This window comes from Pristis pectinata, chromosome 8, assembly GCF_009764475.1.
Source record: "Pristis pectinata isolate sPriPec2 chromosome 8, sPriPec2.1.pri, whole genome shotgun sequence".
NCBI lineage: Eukaryota > Metazoa > Chordata > Chondrichthyes > Rhinopristiformes > Pristidae > Pristis > Pristis pectinata.
Genome location: NC_067412.1, coordinates 21,251,353 through 21,273,944, shown reverse-complemented (window position 1 = coordinate 21,273,944; position 22,592 = coordinate 21,251,353). Strand labels below are relative to the sequence as shown.

General features: G+C 44.6%; 1 protein-coding gene across 1 annotated transcript in view; it reads left to right on the top strand.

Annotated features, from left to right (window-relative positions):
- Positions 1-21,954, top strand: part of LOC127573253 (protein disulfide-isomerase-like) — a 46,501-nt gene extending 24,547 nt beyond the window's left edge. The window contains exon 11 of the mRNA XM_052021286.1: positions 21,613-21,954. Coding sequence (XP_051877246.1) covers positions 21,613-21,954 — 342 coding nt within the window. The remainder of the gene's footprint in view (positions 1-21,612) is intronic.
- Positions 21,955-22,592: the final 638 nt, after the last annotated feature.

The following is a 22,592-nucleotide window of genomic DNA, read 5'->3' as shown; positions in this document are numbered from 1 at the left end:
CATAGATCAAAAGTGGATGTAACTGGGGGTCATACAATTCCCATAAAATACTTTTTATGTGGAGACAAGAACAAAGTTGTTGAACAGTTGACCAAGGTGAAGTGGGTGGATGTGGACAAGGATTGTTGGCATTTCTGCTCTCATCCCAAAATAACAATTTCAGTAACCTCCTCTCCTATTTTGTAATAAAATGTCCAATTTCTGACACTTCCCTTTTCTTCCTCAATGTCACCACTTCAGGCCAACTGGGCTGGCAGCCAGTATCTGCTCACTAAACCGAGTGATTACCTTCATTACACTTCCACCCACCCAGTTTCCTTACGGGCCTTTGCCTAGAAGTTGGAGCCACAAGCATCCATTTTTCATGTGCAAATCTCACAAAAGCAAAAATAACCTGAGTTAGATGAGCCTGGCCACTTCGAATCCCAAATCATTTCAGCGTGTCCAATATCTTTCCAGCATGTTTCCAGCGCCTAATGATGTCCCCTACTAGATGTTTCCCTTGTTGGGACATAAATTAGAGCTTTTGAGTGCAACCTATGACCTTGATTTAACATTCAGTAAAACCAGCAGCATGGTGTGCTGAGATTGCCAGTGAGATGTTGATCAAAATGTCTCCATTCTAATATTGATCAGCATCTGCCAGTGTCAGTTTTCAATGCACAGGACACTTGAAACCTCATCACCGGTTGATCTGTAACTGACTGCAGCCTTTTTAATTCATATACATCAGAGCTACAGGTTACAAACAGAGACACAAGAAATCTGTAGATGCTGGATGTATGGAGCAATACATAGAAAGTGCTGGAGGAACTCAGCAGGTCAGGCAGCATCCATGGAGGGAAATAAACAGTCAACGCTTTGGGCCAAGACCCTTCATCAGGACTGGAAAGGAAGAGGGCAGAAGCCAGAATAAGAAGGTGGGGGGGAGGGGGAGGAGTACATGCAGGCAGGAGATAGGTGAGATCAGGTGATAGGTGAGTCCAGGTAGTGGGTGGGGGGGGGGGGGTGGTAAAATGTAATAAGCTCAGAGGTGATAGAAGAGGCCAAGGGCTGAAGAAGGACGAATCCGGTGAGACAGGGCAGTGGACCATGGAATAAAGGATGGGGGAGGGGAGGAGAGGAGAGGGGCAGGTCATCAAGGTGGAGGATGGGAGCCATGGGATTAAGGGAAGACAAAGGAGTGGGGGGGGGGGAGAAAAAGAAGGGGTGGGGTTACTGGAATTAGCATACATTTGGATATTAAAGAAACCAAATTTTATTTGCAGTAGCGTAGGAAAGTGGTACTAAAGTAAAAGATCAGTCATGGTCTTATTGAATGGAAGAGTCGCGGCGAAGGGCCAAAAGGTCTGCTCCTGGCTTTTATTCTTATGTTCATAAGTATCGATCTGAGAGGGCAAGAACTTTGTTTATCATATCATTTAGAAGATGGCACATCTGACGACGTAGCACTCCCTCATTAAGAGTTAAGTTCAAACTAGAGGTCTGCACCAAGTATTTGAAATGGAATATGGAACCACAACCTTCTGACTCAGTAGCGTGGGACCACACACAGCTTGTTTCAGTGCATGATTCTGGGTGTAAATTGCCTGAAAACTGTCTCTAATATACCCTTGGTTGTCCATCTGCAGGTATCAGTCAACTGCCTGCCTTCAAACAAGGTGCTGGAGGAACTCAGCGGGTCGAGCAGCATCTGTGGGAGGAAAGAAATTGTTGACGTTTCAGGCTGAAACCCTGCATCGGGACTGAGAGTGGAGAGGCGTGATGGCCGTTATAAAGAGGAGAAGGGGGGTGGCGAGAAAGGATTCCGGACCGATTGGTGGACTGAGGAGGGGTGTGAGATGACAGGCAGGTAGCGCCAGGTCGGGGAGGTGAGCGGAGCTGGAGTTGGAGGACAGTGGTGGGTGAATGATAAATGGAGGCAGACGGAGAGGGAGAGGAAAAAAAAACAGATGGGGCAAGGTGGGGGGAGGGAAGTGTGCAGACAGGAGAGAGCCGCTGGAGGGAGATAAGCAGGAACATAAAGCGCTCCCAGTGCTGGATTCAGATAAGTAAAGGAGGTGGGGATGGGAACCATTGGGGAGAGGTGAATGGCAGTTGGAACCAGATGGGGGGGTGGAGGGGAGGGGGGAACCTGTGTATGAAGTGGGTGGATGGAGCCAGGAGGGGGAAGGGGATGAAGGTGGGTGGGGGGGCTGGCAGGAGGGGGGAAGGGGGCAAAAATGGGAGGACCAGAGGATCAGAAGGAGGGGGGGAATAAAGGGGAGGGGGAGAGAGGGAATAAAAGGAAAAGGGGGGAGAAGGGAAATAAAAGAAAAAGCAGAGGGGTTACCTAAAATTGGATAACTCAATATTCACGCCACTGGGTTGTAGACTACCCAGGTGGAATATAAGATGTTGCTCCTCCAGTTTGCGTTGGGCTTCATCCTGGCTGTAGAGAAGGCCAAGGATGAACAGGTCAGTATGGGAATGGGAAGGGGAGTTGAAATGATCTGCAACTGGGAGCTTGGGATGGTCATTGAGGAGCGAGTGTAGGGTTTCTGTGAAATGTTTGCCCAGTCTGTGCTCGGTCTCGCTGATTTAGAGGAGGCCACATCGGGAGCACCGAATGAAGTGGATGAGGTCGGAGGAGATACATGCGAACCTCTGCCTCACCTGGAAGGACTGTTCTGGTCCCTGGATGGTGGTGAGGGAGGAGGTGTAAGGACAAGTGTTACATCTACTGCGGGGGCAGGGGAAAGTGCCAGGGGTCAGGGAGGGATGGGTGTGGAGGGATGAGCAGACCAGGGAGTCATGGTGGGAGTGGTCCTTGTGGAAGGCGGAAAGGGATGGGAGGAGATGTTGTGGCTGGTGGTGGGATCTTGTTGCAGCTGGCAGGACTGACTGGATGCGAAGGCTCATAGGGTGAAAGGTAAGGACCAGGGTAACTCTATCTCTGTTTCATTTGGGAGGAGGCGAGGTGAGAGCAAAAGTGCAAGAAACAGAGGAGATGCGAGACCAGGCTCCATTAACCACAGCAGAAGGGAAGCCACGGTTCCTGGAAAAAGAGGATATTTCAGATGTTCTGGAACAGAAAGCCCCATCTTGAGAGCAGATGCGGCAGAGATGGAGAAACTGGGAGATAGGAATGGCATCCTTACAAGAGAAAGGGTGGGAAGAGGTGTAGTCTAAGTAGCTGTGGGAGTTGGAGGGTTTATGGTAAATATCAGTGGATAGTTGGTCTCCTGAGATGGAGACAGAGAGATCTAGGAAAGGGAGAGAAGTGTCAGAAACGGTCCATGTGAATTTGAGAGCAGGGTGGAAGTTGGTGGCGAAGGTGATGAAGTTGATGAGTTCTGCATGGATGCAAGAAACAGCACCAATGCAGTCATCAATGTAACAGAGAAAGAGTTGGGGAGTGGTACCGGAGAAGGTTTGGAACAGGGACAGTTCGAATTACCTGCCTTGGCCACTCTTACCTCAAACAGGTCCTTGGATACTTTCTCAAAGAAATCATTTCCAACCTGACCAGTGAGATACCTTGTGAACACCTCTGAAATTCACAAAAATTAAATCCCATTCAAAAACCTAAAATTATTCACAATATTTAAATAAATCTTGAAAGCACTAGAAACCACTTAAAGTAGTTAAATACATGTGAATTACCTGGATTAAATCAAGATTTTAAATGACCAAAAATCTAGCTTCTCTTCTCTTCCCTGAAGTCACTATTGAAATGAGTGATATAATCCAGTCCAGGTTAATGGGCAGATTTCTCTGTGTAACTCTTGAGAAATTGCTTAAATGTTTACTTGATACCACGTCTGCCAAAATAGCCAAGGATTATCCAGCTAATACCATGTGTGAACCATGCACTGAAACGTGGTGGTAGCATCAGGAATAATCTCACACCTACTCTAAACTGCATCTCTGCTGTTTAAAGGGATTCCCTTTCACCTCCCTGGTTTTTTTAAACAAGCATTTGTTTATCAGGATGTGGATTATCATCGCCAAAGTCAGTATTTATTGCCCATGGAGACACAATTCACTGCAGATGCTGAAATGTGGAGCAACAATCTGCTGGAGACTGGAGATATATTGCTCACCCCTATTGCTGGTACCAGGACCACATTTTTCCTTAATACAAATTAACAATTTGGACTTCAATATACAAGATACAATCATCCATTTTCAGATTAAAAGAATTTAGGAGTACAATGAACAGTGTGGGAGATAACAGCAGACTTCTGGAGAACAAGGCTGGTGGAATAGGTGGATAGAATTTAATATAAAGAATACAAAGTGGGAGAATGGATGGAAGCAATTTTAATTGTACAGGATGATTCTATAAGGGATGCAGCAACAGAGGGACCTTAATATATATGTGCATATTCAGTTGAAAGTAGTAAGAAAAGCTGAAAAGGAAGTGGCTAGAAAGCATCCTGGGCTTCATAAATAGACTAGTAGAGTTCAAGAGGCAAGAAGTCATGGAGAACCATTATAAAGCATTGCTTTGGCCATGATTTAGAGTATTCTGTCCAGTGTTGGTTGCCACAATCTAGGAAAGATGAGAAGGCTTTGGGGAGTTGTGATAGAGATTTACTAAAATGATTCCAGGGAGAGGAACTTTGGATATGTGGATTGAGAGGAGAATCTGGGGTTATTCTACTTGGGTGAGAAAGGATCTGGTAAAGGCCTTTAAAATCTTTAAAGTAGATAGAGAGAAGCTGTTCCTATAGGCAGAGGGGTCAAGGACAGAGAGTGAAGGCATTTGGGAAAAGAACCAGAACTAACATGGGAGTTTTCTTCTAATGCAGAGCGTGGTTGTGCATTGCGGGAGGTAGTAGTGGAGACAGATTCAATTATAGGGTTCAAAAGGGAGCTTGATTATTTCCTGAAAGAAAATAATTTGTGAAATATAAAAATGACTGCAGATGCTGGAAATCTGAAATAAAAACAGAAAATGCTGGAAACATTCAGCAGGTCAGGCAACAGCTGTGGAAAGAATTAACATTTCAGGTCAAAGTTCCTTCATCAGAATTTAAAGCACCTTCTTGAACCACTGCAATCATTCTGGTGAAGGTGCTCTCACAAGGTTGTTGGGCAGGGAGTTCCAGGATTTAGATGCAGTGCTGATAAGGGAATAGCAATATATTTCCAGCTCATGATGTCAGGTGTGATTTGGTTGGAACTGTAGATGGTGGTGTTCCCATGACTCAGCAAATGCAGAGATTCGATTATGAAAACTACTGTTGTTTCCAATGCTCTCTAAAATCAGAGGATCTGAGGAAAAGATTGTTTAAAGATCAAGACCTCAATCCTGGCACAATGCTCGTGGCTTACTGATCCTTGTCCTGGTGTAGACCAGCTGCAGCAAGCACCTCAAAGCACAGGGGAGGCACCGGCTACAGTGTCTCCACCAAACCTTCCAAACCCACTGCAGGATAAGTGAATCAACATCAGCATTCTCTCCCAATGGTGAGGCCCTAATTACACTCATTCACTTTGGGTGAGTGCACCACATTGTTTGTATGCCTGACACCAGGCTCCAGACACACATTGACCTCATCAGCCACTCCAGAACCCTCAGGTGTGAGCAAAGCATTCACAATCCAAAGGGAAGAGCAAGAAGAAGAAAAAGAAGTATCTGCTGCCCTTGTCCTTCCTACTAGGAGAGGTGATGTTAGGTGTGAGTAACTGCAGTGCATTTTGTAAATGTGCACACCGCAGGCACAGAAGTGTAGCGGTTAGCATAACACTATTACAACGCCAGTGACCTGGGTTCAATTCCCGCCGCTGTCTGTAAGGAGTTTGTACCTTCTCCATGTGTCTGCGTGGGTTTCCTCCGAGTGCTCCGGTTTCTTCCCACAATTCCATAGACATACAGGTTAGGAAGTTGTGGGCAAGCTACATTGGCACTGGAAGAGTGACGACACTTGCGGGCTGCCCCCATAACCCTCTACGCAAAAGCTGCATTTCACTGTGTGTTTTGATGTACATGTAACTAATAAAGAAATCATATATAGTACCTTATCACTGTGGTGGTGATGGAGGGAATGAGTGTTTAGAGTGTTTGATGGGGACCAATCAAGTGGGTTGCTTTGATCCTGATTGGTGTCAAGCATCTTTATTGTTGTGGGAGCTGCAATCATTCAGGCAAGTGGCAAGTATTCCATCTCACTCCTGACTTCTGCTTTATCGTACTATCAATGGCACCTTGTATAACTTTGCTGATGATTGAAAGTGGCAGTAATTAGAATTGCTGGATTTGTCCTCCTTTTGCTAAACAGGGTAAACTATGGTCAAGTTTTGGAACACCTATCTTCAATACTACAGCTAGGATGTTCTCTGGACCCTCAGCCTTTGCTATATCCAGTGCTCCTACCCATTTGCTGATATTACATGGAGTAAACTGACTGGCTGATGACTGGCTTTTGTGATGGTGGAAGCTGAGATGGATCATTTACTCAGCATTTCTGGCTGAACATTTTGGAAATGCCTCGGCCTTGTTTTTTTAAGAATTCACATACTGGGCACTGCCATTGTTGTGATCTTGGTTCTTGGACTTTCCCCCTTCCATTAGCTTTAATTGTCCAGCACCCTTCAAGACTAGATGTAAAAGGACTGCAGAGCTTTGATTTGATCCATCAGTTGTGTGATTACTTACTTTTGACAATTGCTCACATTTTCTGCTGCTTAGCACATAGGATATTCACTTCCTTTAATGCTGACAGAATGTGGCTGTAGTGTGCTATGCAATGGATGGCCACGATTCACCAAAACTTCTTTTAGGGCACCTGGAAGAACAAGAGCGGCAATCATCTGGGTGTACAACCAGCTGCGATGTAGCTTCCAACTTGTATCCCCTACTGACTTGCAAGCACAATCAGAAATTTAAAACAATTAATGATGTATGGGGAGCATATGGAGATATAATTTCATTTGTTAAAGCAAACAGAGAACAACAGGAGTGCACAGATTGCAATACACTGAAATCTCAGCTCAAAATTGGCTAAAAACATTGAAATTCAACAGAGGACGTTAACAAAAAAATCATTGAATTATTCCTAAGAGCTGTACAACACAATACTTGCCTCCAGAACATGAAGCAGCTGAACATGTTTAACATTTCCTTATTCAATGCTGGTGCCTTTACCCAGCTGACTTTGTTGTCGGAGGAAAATATTGGGAGGTAGGGAAGAACATAAGTCAAGGTGGCCAAGTGCCATGCCGTCACTCATTAGCAGTATTTTAATTTATCCTCTGGAGCAGAGAAGACTTGCAGACTTGGCATTAGAATTAGCACCCAGAAAAATAGATGCTGCCTGGCAGATTTTATAGACAATGGAATTAGGCAGCAAAATTAATCCTAGGCAGGGTATCAAAAATGCATGAAAATATTCACTGGCTGTTGCAACTCCCAAATTCAGATTCCAATATTCCACTCAAAGAGCAACAATTTTTACACTTGAGATGATCTCAGTGCTGGATGATTTTGGAGTCACAAGCACCAGTTGAATATCCATTGGTCAGGCATCACTTCAGAAAGAGTGATCATTGGATACTCAGGACTTTGGGTCATGAAAGAAAAACTCTTCAAGTTAGGTGGAGGGATCTAGGCTTATGCAGGTAGTGTCAATAGTGCTTTGGGAAGCTGAGAAACAATAAGGAAAATAAGGATCAGGAGGAAATCTAGTGGGGGCAGCAAAACGGCAGAATCTCAGATGGCGATGAGGAGGCATACAGGAGTGAGATAGATTGGTTGGTTGAGTGGTGTCACAACAACAACCGCGCACTCAACATCAGCAAGACCAAGGAATCGATTGTGGACTTCAGGTGGGGAAGTCGGGAGAACACACACCAGTCTTCATTGAGGAATCAGTGGTGGAAAGGGTGAGCAGCTTCAAGTTCCTGGACGCCAACATCTCAGGGGATCTATCTTGGGCCCAACACATTGATGCAATCACAAAGAAGGCACGCCAGCAGCTCTACTTCATTAGGAGTTTGAGGAGATTTGGTATGTCACCAAACACTTGTGCACATTTCTACAGAAGTACGGTGGAGAGCATTCTGACTGGTTGCATCACTGCCTGATATAGAGACTCCAATGTTCAGGATTGAAAGAGGCTGCAAAAGGTTGTAGACTCAGCCAGCTCCATCATGGGCACAACCCTCCCCGCCTTCGAGGACATCTTCAAGAGGCGTTGCCTCAAAGGCGGCATCCATCATTAAGGACTGTCACCACCCGGGACATGCCCTTTTCACTTTACGACCATCGGGGAGGAGGTACAGGAGCCTGAAGACCCACACACAACATTTTAGGAACAGCTTCTTCCCCTCCACCATCAGATTTCTGAACAGTCCATGAACCCATGAACTCTACCTCATTATTCCTCTTTTGCACAACTTATTTATTTTTGTAACTTATAGCAATTTTTATGTCTTTATATCTTGCACTGCACTGCTGCCGCAAAACAACAAATTTCATGACATACATCAGTGATAATAAACCTGATTTTGATTCTGAAACTGGAGTGGCAGTGGATCACCAGGTCGGATTGAAATTGGTGAGAAATTGAACTGGAAGAAAATTTCCATGGATAAAAGCGAGGGGGGAGCACCAGGCAGTGCCATCAGAGTTAGGGGAGACAGACAGATCAAAGGCCAGCAAAAGAATTGGCCAAAGACATGCTTTGAATATTAGTTGAATTGTATGGGGAATATATATGTGTGTACCTATGTAAAGATTAATATATTTGAACATTGTTTTTTTCCTCCCACACTATCCAATTCAAATCCATGAGGAGGAAAGTAAACTTTCCCTGCTGCAGAATGTACCACTATGCTTCACACTGACTAAATAATGCACTGCAGCAGGGAACATTTACTTTCCTTCTGAAGGATTTGCATTGGTTAGTGTGGGGAAAACACACTGCAGTCCCACAGAATCCGTTTGTTCAAATGTGACCTAACACACATTTGCTAGGACTCAAATAAATGGGCAACGCTGACATAGTGCTTTAAAATGGAAAGATGACAGGGCAATTATGTGGCCTGCAATGAGGTACTAATGTGGCTGCTGCTTTGTTTGGTGTTTTTGCTTCAATTGAAGGCAGTTTATCTTCCCCTTTATTGATCCTTCTATTATACTCCATTCTCTAGCTATGATATATTTTGATTCTCTTGTCAGTGTTAAAACTTGGTGCCAAATATTGTGTGGAAATTTCCCTGGGTGACAGTCCTCTCATTTATTTGGAGGTACAGAGCTGCCTTTCAATAACTTTCCAGTGTCATGGACAATACTGCTTTGTGGAGAATCTTAGATTATCACATTCTACCACTCTGTAATAACATGTCATTTATATAACCATTCCACATAACCTTTCTGGTTAATAGCCAGAGGAAAGCAACTTCAGAAAATTGCTTTGGGTGGATTTGTGATATTTCAATCGCTATTGATTTTAACTGCAAAGGACACTGCCATTTGAGAGATATTAAGAGATATTAATATTAATATTAAGAGCAATGAAGGTGACTGAGCACATAGTCGACTGTGCCTATCTCAGTCAATAGGACCCAGAGGAGAAATCTATAATATAAAATATGCAGTGTAAGATGCAGTCCTGCAAGAATGTTCGTCTATTTGCTCAAAAAATAAAATGCTAAAAAATCTACAGTGGTTCACAAGGTGTGAAAAAGTGGCACTGTGTGAGGGGACTGAGCCAATGGCTGCAAAATCCTTATACTTACAGCGAAGGAGAAGGGATGAGGGAGAATTCGGGGGATAAATCCAGAATTAAGGGCATCCTTAATGAATGAATGAACTACCCCTCAACCTTTCTTACACCAGGGGAAACAACTCCAGCTTTTCCGATCTCCAAAATAAAACAAAAGTCCCACATCTCTGACACCATTCCAATGAACCTTCTCTGCACCTACAATAAGGTCTTGATGTCTTTCTGGATGTGTGTGCCCAAGAATGGACACAGTGTTCCAGATAAACCTAATTAATGCTTTATAAAGTTTGAGTATATCTCAATTTTGCACTCCTTGCTTCTTTTTATAATTTCTATATCTTGTTAATAACCCTATCACATTGAAAGATTTGTGGAATTACACCGCCAAATCTCTGGTCCTAACAGCTCTCTAAACATTATTTACTGTATATTGCCTCACTCTCTTTGCCACGAGGCATCAGTTCACACTTCCCTACATAAAATTTCAACTGCTATGTGTTTGCCATTTTACCAGTCAGTACTCGGTCCAGATCGAGCTCACCTGCAGCTGACTGTTCGCTAGATATCCACTGACTGTCTGTATTCTTGTTGTTCAGTTTGCCTCGTACATCTGTGTGTGTGTGTGTGTTGTCAAATGCAGAAGTCCGAGACAATCAGGAGATAAGGTGAGTCTGACCTCCAGCTCCACCACTGAATCCAGTGACGGAGCCCTGATGCACTTTGTATCTGGCCCCTGAGCTTTGCTCCAGTGCTGCTGGTGTAAGAAGTGCAACCCTTCATTTGAATGGGGTCATCAACCCTGTGAAAAAAGGTAACTAGTTTACTATTTATAATCTATTTCGATATTTTAATTAAATATTTTAATTATTTGCAGGCTTCAGCTTACACTGCATCTCCAAATTTCATGCGATCTTCAAAGTTTAACATTTAACCAAATCCAGCTTATTAATATAAATAAAACAAAAGAGCTATGTTACTTTCATCAACTGACAAGGGACAGGACTGTAAACTTTCCTATCTGAAAAACAACAGCTCACCACTGCTTTCTGTCCATTAGCCAAATTTTTATTCTTGCTGACGTTGGCACTTTCATCCCTTGACTTCAATGTTACTATCAAGCACCTTGCCGAAGTCCATGTGAATCAGCTGCACTAATTCATCAGACATCAAATTAATCAAATATGGTTTGCTTTTAACAAATCCATGCTGGCTATCAAGTATTAACCCGTATGTTTCCAAATGCTGAATATTTTCTCTGAACATTTCTCCACCAGCGACATTAGACTGTTTTGCTTCTAAGCACTGCTCTAATATCACACTCAGCACTTTTGAACAGGGGTGTGAAATTTTCTGTCAGTGGCTCTTCTGGCACCAGTCCCTAACTAGAACAGGGTGGGATTTTTTTTTCTCATTTTGTGCTACATTACAAATTTCTGGTGCAATAATTTCTTTTGTTCAAAAAAATTCTTCACACTCAGTTCCCATAAGCATTTTGTATTGAGTTATTAGATTAATGTTGCTCTGATGCTGGCTGAATCTGATGTTAAAAGGCTCCTCAGTTTCTTTCAGCAGACTGCTTGAATGAATGTTCCAGGCAGATAGTTCAGTGAATGAGTGTTGTGGGAGGTGCCATATTTCATGTTTAACCAATGGGAGACCAGATCTCTCTGATGAACTAAATGACCCTTCTGCACTGTCTTGAAAAAAAAAACAAGTGAATCCTCCTAAGTTTCTTGGCAACACTTATCACTCGGTCAAAAAAAAGGACTGGTGTGGAATTTGCAAGAAGCACAGTGAGGCTATCTGTGGTCACTGTTATAATGAAAGCAATCTGACTGTGATGTGTGCATAACAGTAGCTAAATGAAGAAACCAGAAAATCCTGTTGCATCAGAGAATGCATTATTGTAACATCCTCAGACTAATTAACAAAAATTGGCAGCAATGACAAGCACCTCGGGAGGAGGGATCCGCAATACCGTTAGTGACGGTGAAGGATCTCAGCGATGGGAACCCTTTCACAAGGGACCTCTTCATCAGGAAGGTCTTGATGGATATGTGCAAGTTTGAGGCGAAGGACATCTACTGCCTCCAGGACTTCATGGGTAATGGATACTTCGATGTTACCTTCAAGCACCCGATGGGATGGCAGAAGCTGCTGCAGGACTTTCAGGAGAAGGGGAATAAAGCTCTGCTGTCATTGTTGAAGGCGCAGCCACTCTTCACCCTCCCCACCCAGAAGGAACGTGTGGTAAAGGTGCACATGTTTAACCCACATGTGCCCGTGGTGGATGTCCTCACCTTCCTGGCTCGATACTTTGAGGGAGCGGGAAGCTGCGTCGACATCAAGGACCTGTTTGGGATCTGGACCAGCAAGTGCCAGGTGAAGGTCAAGTTGAGAGTCGACGCAAATGGATCCATCATCCACCTCCCCTCAGTGTTTGCCATCGGAGGGAACCGTGGATACATGGTGTACACGGGACAACCCAGGGTGTGTCACAACTGCAGCAAACCCGGACACATGGCGGCCCGGCGCAGCGCAGTCACCTGCAAGAACTGCAAGCAGGAAGGTCACCAAACAAAGGACTGTCGGGAAAGCAAGTGTTGCAACCTGTGCGGGGAAGCAGGCCGCCTCTACAAGGCCTGCCCAAAACGGGCCTGTACCTACGCACAGGCAATAAGAGGGGGTGTCAGCACCAACTACACCCCGAGGGACACTGACACACCGCCCACCAGCACAGTGGCCCCAGATGAGACTGAGACCGGTGGGGGGGGGGGGGGGTGAGGACAGCCTGACCGCCTCAAGCTCCCAACCCCCTCCCCAAGAGGAGGAGTCAATGGAAGAGGGAGCGGGGGAGGGACAAGAAAGGGAATGGCAGGTGATGAAGAGGAAGAAGGCACAAAAGACACCGCCCAAGAGACAACGGGCCACAGAGAGCAAGGGTACTGGAAAGAAAAGGGTAATGCAACAGGTGGACCAGCAACCTCTCCTCATCAGAGGATGAAAGCAACAGCAGAAGCCAACGACAGAGGCAAAGGAAGCAGCAAAATGGAGGAGAGAACATGGAAGAGAACTAACAGACAGGAACAAGCGAGGGAACAGCTCTGCCCACCGACCCCCAGCTCCAGGAGACCAGGAGCAGCACTGCGTCCATGCAACCCACCAGAAACTGGACCACCAGTGAAAAGAATAGGGTCACAGACAGATCCCCCCCCCAGCGACACCACCAGCCTCGCCACAAAGGGCCCCACACCCAGGGGGAAACCACTCCCAATATCTGAGCCCAGAATCAGTGAGGCAGTTCACCAAAGCTGTGGGCATGAGGGCCCAGGACAAATGAAAATGGACAGTGTGAGTGGTACTGAACTCCAAAAGAGCCATGGAGATAAAACTGGCATCTCTAAACGTGTGCAGTGTGAAGAGCACTGCACGACGTATTAACGCCTTGCAGTTCCTCGCTGAGGTAAAGGTAGATGTGACTTTCTTGCAAGAGTGCGGGCTGCCACACCTCCGCAACTATCGAAGGTGGTTGCAATGGTGGCCCCATGGACTGTCGGTGTGGTCGGGGGGCAATGATTGTTGCACTTCCGGCCTGGGGATTCTGATGGGGGGGGCAACTTCTCAGTCACCGAGGTCAGAGAGTTGGTGGGGTGGGGGGTGTGATGTACTGGAACACTCTGCTCCGGTCAATTTCTTGTCCAAGGCCATTGCCAACAGGGTCAAGTCTGCTCTGGGACAGGTGATCCACCTGGACCAAACCTGTGCTGTACCTGGCAGGAAAATCTTTGACAGCGTTGTGCTGCTCAGGGATACCATCGCCTACGCGCAGGACAGAGGGGTGAACACCTGCCTGGTCAGCTTAGACCAGGAGAAGGCCTTCGACAAGATATCACACATGTACATGTTGGACGTGCTCTCCAAAATGGGCTTTGGGGAGGGAATCAGGAATTGGATCCAACTGCTCTACACAGACATCAGTAGCACAGTCCAAATCAATGGGTGGGAAACAGACAGCTTCCCCATCAAGTCTGGAGTCAGGCAGGGCTGCCCTCTGTCCCCTGTCTTGTTCGTGTGCTGTATAGAACCCTTTGCCAATCCGTCAAGAAGGACGAGAGAATCAGAGGGGTGACGTTGCCAGGCAGTGAGGTCACCCAAGTGAAAACCTCCCTGTACATGGACGATGTTGCCGTCTTCTGCTCGGACCCAAGGTCAGTTCGCAGATTGATCAGCATCTGCAACCAGTTTGAGTTGGCATCAGGGGCCAGAGTTAACCGCGCAAAGAGCGAGGCCATGTTCTTTGGCAACTGGCCCGACCGATCCAACGTCCCCTTCACCGTCAGGCCTGACTATCTGAAGGTGCTGGGGATCTGGTTCAGAGGAGCTGGGACATGCAACGAAAATTAGTGGGAGCGGATTGGGAAGGTGAAGCAGAAACTGGGACTGTGCGAACGGCACTCCCTATCGATAACTGGGAAGAACTTGGGTGAGGTGCTCTCAGGGCTGCTTCACTTGGCGCAGACGTGGCCTGTTCCTCACTCCTCCGGCTTGGAAATCACCCATGCCGTCTTCCGGTTCATCTGGGGACCCAAGTTGGAGCGGGTCCGACGGGTCACCATGCACATCCCTGGACAATGGGGGTAAAGGTGTCCCCAATGTCACCCTCATCCTGATGACCACCTTCATGTGTGGCTGCATCAGGCTGTGCATGGAACCCAAGTACGTGGGCACCAAGCGTTACTACGTGCTGAGGTTCTACCTGTCCCTGCTGTTGCGAAGGATGGGCCTGGCCCTGTGGCCACACGGCGTCCCAGTCAGCTGGACATTGCCACACTACCTGTCCTTCCTGGAAAAGTTCTTCCAGACCAATACCTTTGACCACAAGTCCATCAGGCAGTGATCAGCACAGAATATCCAGCAGACACTGCAGGAGAAGGACTCGATGAGTACTGTGGGGTGGTTCCCTGAGCAGACTGTCCAGACCATCTGGCAGAATGCCTCATCGCCAGGACTCACCAACAAGCACCAAGACCTCGCTTGGCTGGCAGTGAGAGGGGCCCTCCCAGTCAGATCCTTCCTGCATGGTCGGAACCTCATTCCCAGTGCGCACTGCCCCCGGGAAGACTGCGCTTGGGACAAGACGGTCGCCCACCTCTTTGTGGGCTGTGGGTTTGCGAGGAGGGTGTGGCGAAAGATGCAAGGGTCCTTGTCACGGTTCATCCCCAGCAGCTGCGTAACAGAGGATTCTCTGATCTACGGGCTGTCCCTGGGGACACACACAGAGACGGACATCAACTGCTGCTGGAAGGTCATCAACTTGGTGAAAGACGCCCTTTGGTCTGCCCGAAACTTGTTGGTCTTCCAGCACTGCGAGATGTCCGTAGGGGAATGCTACCGACTGGCACATTCCAGGCTGCAGGAGTATGCGCTGAGGGACGCACTGAAGCTGGGTGCAGCCAACGCAAGGGGAAGGACTACAGTTTAGGGTTCTTCTGCCACAGGAAAGGGAGGGGCGGGGTCAGGCAGGGAAGCCCCTTAAATATTGTTAATATGGGATTGGGGTATCACCCCAGGGAGCCACACGAGTGGCATCGGTGCTGTGGTTTTTTTCTTATAAAAAATAACACTAAGAATTGATTTGTACGCGAATGTAAAGGTTTGCACTGTTTTATTATTGTATATAGTTTGTCTTTTATTATGAATAAAGTTTATTTTGGTTAAAAAATTTAAAAAAATTAATTAATTGATGCAAATTTTAATTATTTACAAATTATTCTCAAAGTCACATGGAAATGACTGAAGGTGGATACTGGGTATTTTGAGCAATCACATGAGGGCAGCTCCATTTGGATGGGTCCAGGGAAAAAGGTGGGAGGCAATCAGGAATAGAGGAGTAATAGGGAGATGGCAGTGACTGGGAGAGTGGAAAATAATTGAGTAGAAGGAAGCAACCAGAACAGGAGCCCAGAAGCAATCTGGTTAGAATATGATGATAGCAGGCGATGGGGGTGGGAAGGATTGAAAGCGATTGGGAGAGTGCATGGAGTCAACTGCTTGGGAATTAGTAGAGGCAACTGCAGAGGACAGAACAGGGAGACCAGCTATTGTCTTCCCTGCTGCATTAGAGTCAGATGAAGCATTACTGCTCCTCCAGGCTTCTACATCCAGGTTTTTCAAATTCTTCAGCCTCCAGAAAACCTTACAAGGACCAGTGACTGAATTGTATGTAGGCAGCCAATGACAAGTCAGTGACATTCTGAAGAGCCAAGATTTGAGCAGGAAAATTAGGAATGTACCTTTTTGTGCATTTGCAAAAGGAAACAAAAAAACTTGGGTGCTGGTTTCCCTTTTTTAGCAGAGGATGTACTTATAGTACAGAAAGATGCTGTGAAGAGATTTAGGGTTATTTATGAAATTCTAAAGGGGTGATAACTCCTGATGTTTTTCAGTCCTGCTTCAGGTCTAAATCCTGATAAATTCTATTTGAATAATCTGAAAAATTTTTACATGATACCCTGCTGAATCATCACCCTCTTATCTGACTATAATGAGAACCAACACTCAAATTGCCATCTGAGTTATTTCAAAAACTCACCAACCATCCAATGACGTTTATTTCCAAGAGATTATTTTACTAGCTTCATTACAAATGGTGCTTCTGATTAAATGTTAATTACTTTGCAGATATCAGGCATTAAAGCTAATAATATGACGCCTAATAAATACAGTCATGGTTTGCTGGTAATCCACTGCTTCATTTCCTATATTACACTACAGCAGTAGTGATATGAACATAATTAATAGAAGAAAAAGCAAAACATTTCCAGATATTCTGGGGCTCATACCACTTCATAGATTGACTTAAGTTAATAGCATATTTGCTTATAGCAATATACAAATAATAATTGCAATCCTTTTCAAAATGTTGGCATTAACATGTAACACGTTGATAGCAAATCAACAGCAAACTAATTAGTCCAAAAGAACCAGAATAAGAGAAAAGCTAATAGTCCATGAGAAATTGCAATCCAGACTCCAATTTGTTCTCAAGAGACAACGGTCTTTGAAGTGCTGTGACTTTGATTTTGTGTACATTTTCATCTGAATATTCAATCACTAAGGAACTCAATGTCCAGAATATAACAATATTAGTTTTATTCATCAACAGCAATTTCATTTGTAAAGAGTAAAACATCTCATGACATTTCATAGGTAGACACTGAGTCTCAAAAGGAGAAACCTTTGTCAAAGAGGCAGACTTTAAGGATTGTCATAAAGGGGCAGGAAGAGGTAGAACGACAGAGGGACTTAGAGAGTGAGTACTTGGTCTTAGGGTCTAGCCTGTTGGTGGAGCAATAAGAATGACTGATGCGTCTATATTTAAGGAAAACATAGAGTACGGTTGGGCTGGAAAAAAATCACAAGAAATTAAGACTGAGGAATTCATTTGTTCTTTTTTTTGGTATTGAAATGATGTAGCAATCTCTCTAATGCTGTTTTATGAAAGGTCAAATAAAATAGTGAAATTCATTAGTGTCACACTCAAAGCAGTGTGAGTGAGCTATGTCATGTAATGTCATTGCTTCAGCAAAAGCGCATGAGTTTCCCACATACTAGGACATTTCCTCACACTCTAATCTCAGCAAGTAACACTTAATGGGTGATGTCAGCATGCTTTCAACCACTGAGAGTGTTGGCAAAGAATGAGTGCATGCTCCAATGACGAGGGAGGAGGGTGGCAGGATCCTCCCAGGGTGGCTAGAGGAATCTGAACAGAGTTCTGAAGAACAGGGCGCTAAGGAGGCAACCTCCTATTGTAAAAAGCACTGATGGCAGGGAGCTGCCTGGGAGCTGTTAGTGAAAGCACGGGTATGAATGCCTGCATTTATGGGAGCCCTGTAATGTAGCCAAATCACCAAGATGCAGAAAGGATCCAGAGTATATTGAGAGGCAAAGTGAACGGGTGAGGACAGGGCAGAAAGAATCTGATGTGAAAAATGCGCGGTCAAATATGGTAGAAAAAAGTGTTCAAAATTCTCATGGGCTTGACAAAATAGATGGAAGGAGTCATAGACTCAAGGTAAGGGGTTGGCCATTCAGGACTGAGACAAGAGGAAGTTTCTTCACCTTGAGGTTAGGAATCTTTGAAATTCTCTACCCAAGTCGGCTGTGGAAGATCAGACACTGAGCATATTTATGACAGAGATAGATAGATATTTTGATAGTAAGGGACCCAAGGGATGTGAGGTTAGTGCAGTAAAATGGCACTTAAGTAAATGATCAGCCATGATCTTATCGAATGGTGGAATGGACACAAGGGACCAAATGGCCTCCTCCTCCTGCTTCTGTTTCTTTTGTTTGTATGTATTAAAATCAATTTGTGCAAACTCTCCCCAGCAAACAAAAACTGCATATTACAATACTATTGATGTCATTTGAGCAGATGTATGCTTGGAAAACTTCAATAGTGTTCTAAAAAAAACTCTCACAAAGGGGCCCATGTTGTCTATTAAAGATTAATACCAATTCTCCCAGAAATGTGCACAAAATTGGCTAATGCACTATGAACACAATTCTCATCCCCACAATGTTGGTTCTCCTGGTGTTGAACTGATGAATTTCTGGACCTGTATGTTTTTTAAAGTGTAATAGATTATTCATTAAATAGAAAAACTGAGTAGAAATCTAATTAATGATGGCATAAAGGTGATTATGACGGTTCAGCACTATACTGTATATTGAATGTGTTTAACATTAAATAAATGATTGCATTGATTTTGCCACACATTGCATGCAGATATTGAATATTCAGGTCATGCAAAGATATTTACCACTATTTCAATCTGTTACTGGTTTAGTTTCTAAGCTGTTTATACAGTAGTCCAGTGATTAACAGAACTCGCAAATCCTACACATGTATCAAACAAAAGAAAGATAGGAACAGGAGTAGGTCACATAACCCCATGAGCCTGATCTGTCATCCCCTTAGATCATGATTGATCTCTGCTTCATCTTCATTTATAGGTCTCAGCTCCGAAACCCTTGATGCTCGTACTGAACAAATCCCATCAGTCTCAGCCTTGCCAATTTCAATTGATCCAGAACGCATGGCCTTTTGGGGAAGAGAGCTTTAGATTTCCACTAGGCTTTGTGTGATGAAAGAGCTTTCTGATTTCACCGCTAAGTAATCCAGCTCTAATGTAAAACTAAACAACCTTGTTCTAAATTCTCCTAACAGAGGAATAGTTGCTTTACATCCTCCCTATCAAATCCACTTACCATTATAAAACAAATGGATTGGATAAGGTAGATATAAACTCATGGAACTGCAAGCTTTCTAAGCTAATAGGGATACAAACTAAAATAATACAAATTTAGCCTTTTCACTTCTTATTCTTTCAAGGGATATGGGTGTTGGAGACAAGGACAGCATTTATTATTCATACCTAAGTGTCTTTGAATAAAGTGGCTTGCTTGAGCTTTTCCGGGGTCTGTTAAGAGTCACCACATTGCTGTGGATCTAGAATCACATCTGGACCAGACCGGGTAAGGACAGCAGAAATCCTTCCACAAAGGAATATTAATAAACCAGGTGGTGGCTTCATGGTCACCATTCTGTTACTAACATTTAAATTACACATTCCTTAATTTACTGATTTAAATTCCTTTCCTACACTGGGGGTATTTGAACTCATCTCCTATCCAGTAGCACAACCATTATGCGTCCATGTTCCTCTAAATCCTGACATCATTCTGCAGAAATTACTCAAGACACCCTCCAAAGCCCATGTAAGTTTTCTAAGATTCAATGTCCAAAATTGGATAGTGTAGTCCTGATGGGGTTTGACGAGGGCTCTGTGAAAAAAAATAACTTTCTTGCTTTTGTATTTCAACTCTCAAGCTAAATTTGGTTTAGCTCCCTTGAGCTAAACCAAAATGTTGTTAGCTTTTTCAGTTCATTATCAACCTGTACACTAGTTTTCAGTGGGTGATGTACTTGCATCATTAAATCCCCTTGGTCATTCACTGCTTCTAAACTCTCATCATTAAGAAAATATTCCAATTTGTTTTCCTTATTAAAAGGGCCATTAGATATTTGTTTTTTCTATACTTGGCAGTCTGCCAATTAGACATCATTTATCATGCAGCCTGTTGGATATCCAGTATTGGATGAGTCAAAATTTTCTCCAACTAATATTGGGAAGATCAATGGCATTGTCTTTGAGGCCATCATAAACACAGCCCCAACCACCAGCTCTACCTTCCCTAAAGCTTATTCTGCAGTTGAATAACAAACTTGTGTTATATATTCACCTGAGGTTTGGACCATATTTCCACTTCTGTAACTTCACTGCGCTCTATTTCTCCCTAAGTTCCTCTGTTGAAACTCTCATCCATGCCTTTACTAACTGCGATACAATAGTTTCCTCCAGGTGATCTGGTTTCCTCTCATATCACAAAGGCACGTAGGTTCACTGGCCACTGGAAATTGCCCCTAATGTGTAGGTGGTATATGAGGGGTAGAGTCTAGGGAAGAATAAAATGGGATCAGTGTAGGATTAGTGTAAATGGGTGCTTAATGTTTGGCATAGACTTAGTGGGCTGAAGGGCTTGTTTCCATGCTGTACAACTCAAAGACTCCATAACTCTACTGACCTGATTATTCCAGTATACTCCTGGCTGGTCTGCTTCATTCCACTTTGTAAACCTTGAGCCATTCAAACATCTGCCTTCTGTGTCTTAACTCGCTCATTAATTCTAAATTTAATGATCTTTGTTAACTTCCCTTGAAAAAGACCTCGATTTTAACATGCTTGTTGTTACTTTTAAATCCTTCCATCCCTACCTCTGTAATTTCTTAGTGCCCTTCTGTGATATTTGTGCACATTTACTTTTAGCCACTAGATCATTCCCATATTTAATCACTCCAATTCTGGTGCCTTCAACTTTTTCTGAAATTCCCTTCCTAAACTTGCCTTACAATCTCTCTTGCTTCCTTTAGGAAACTTTTAAAAATATATCCCTTGATTATTTTTTTCCTTATCTGCACTTAATTTGGAACACTCCAGTTTTTGTTTCATAATTCCCCTTGGGCATCTCATGGGATAGATTGTCACATTAAAGATGTTATAAAACAATCACATTGTTGTTGTAGAGCAGGAACTGGACCCTGACGGAAAATCCAAACTCATTTCAATTCATCAGATGTTAACAACAGAGGCTGCAGATCAATACATAATATGACTGAATTTTCAGTTGGGAGCTCCCCAGCTCTGATAAAAGCTGATAAAGAATGCTTCAATAAATGACAGATTTAGAATAAAATTCCAAAGTTAAGTCATATCTTTATTCAAACAGAATTAAGGATAGTAAGAATAAGCAAAAGATCAGGGCCAAACCTTTAGCCAAGAACCACTGAGAAACTCCCCAATGAGAAACAAATGATCTAAGTTAAGTTTTGAATTGGATGACAACTAATCATCTGCCAGAATAAGTTTGTAAAACTAACCTTTGACTCCCACTGTCACTTTGCCATATAAACACAACCCGTTGAGGATGGAGGAGATGACAGAAACTTGTGAATTTAGCTTTTCTGGTTATGATACGGAAATAATGGAAGTTGTGTGATAGAATGTCATAGCAGGTGGTGAAAAGGAAGAAGTCCTAGAAGACACCACCCAAGGGACAATGGGCTTCTGAGAATAAAAGTAATGGGAAGAAAAGGGCGATGCAACAGACAGACGCCAGCAGCCTCTCCTCGTTGGAGGATGAAGTAAACATGGAAAACCAATGACGTAGGCAGAGAAAGCGCTAAAATGGAAGGAACAAAGGGGGTGAGGGGGAGTCAGCAGACAAATACGGGCGAGGGAAAAGTTCAGCCTGCCGCCCCACCCCCCAGCTCCAGGAGACCGGGAGCAGTACAGAGGCCACCGGCCCCCAGTTCAGGGAGAACGGGAGCAGCACACTGTCCAACACACCCCAGCTTCGGGAGAACGGGAGCAGCACAGTGTCCAACACACCTCAGCTTCGGGAGAACAGGAGCAGCACAGAGTCCAACACACCCCAGCTTTGGGAGAACGGGAGCAGCACAGTGTCCAACACACCCCAGCTTCAGGAGAACGGGAGCAGCACAGAGTCCAACACACCCAGCTTCGGGAGAACGGGAGCAGCACAGAGTCCAACACACCCCAGCTCCAAGAAGTGGAGGTTGCAGAACAATCAGAGACAGATATCGAAGTAGGAACACAGACTGATCCCTCCCCAGTGACACCACCAGCATCGCCACACCCTGGGGAGGACTGTTCCCAGTACCTGAGCCCAAAAACAGTGAGGTAGTTCACCAAGGCTGTCAGCATGAGGACTCAGGCAGATTGACAATGGACGATATTTGTGAACCACAAACTCCAAAATAACTATGGAGATAAAACTGGCATCTCTAAACGCGTGCAGTTAATGCCTTGCAATACCTTGCCAAGGTCAAGGTGGATGTGACTTTTCTGCAGGAGTGCAGGCTGTTACACCTCCGCAACTATTGGAGGTGGTCGCGATGGTGGTCCCACAGGTTGTCTGTGTGGCCGGGGGCAATAATTGTCGCGCTTCCGACCTGGGGGGTTCTGCTGCAGGGAGGCAAGTTCTCAATCACCAAAGTCAAGGAGGTGGTTGGTGGCCATCTCCTCCTAGCAGACGTAATGTACCGTAACAGGCCGTTCCGGTTATTTAACGTGTACGCCTCACCCTTGCGGAGCGAGTGGCTGGCCACCCTCCAGCAGCTCTCACCACTGCTGTCGATATCCCAGCCAGTTGTTCTGGCTGGTGAATTCAACTGCATCATCGATGTGGCTGGACAATCCGGCAGTGCTGACAGCAGACTGGACAGTG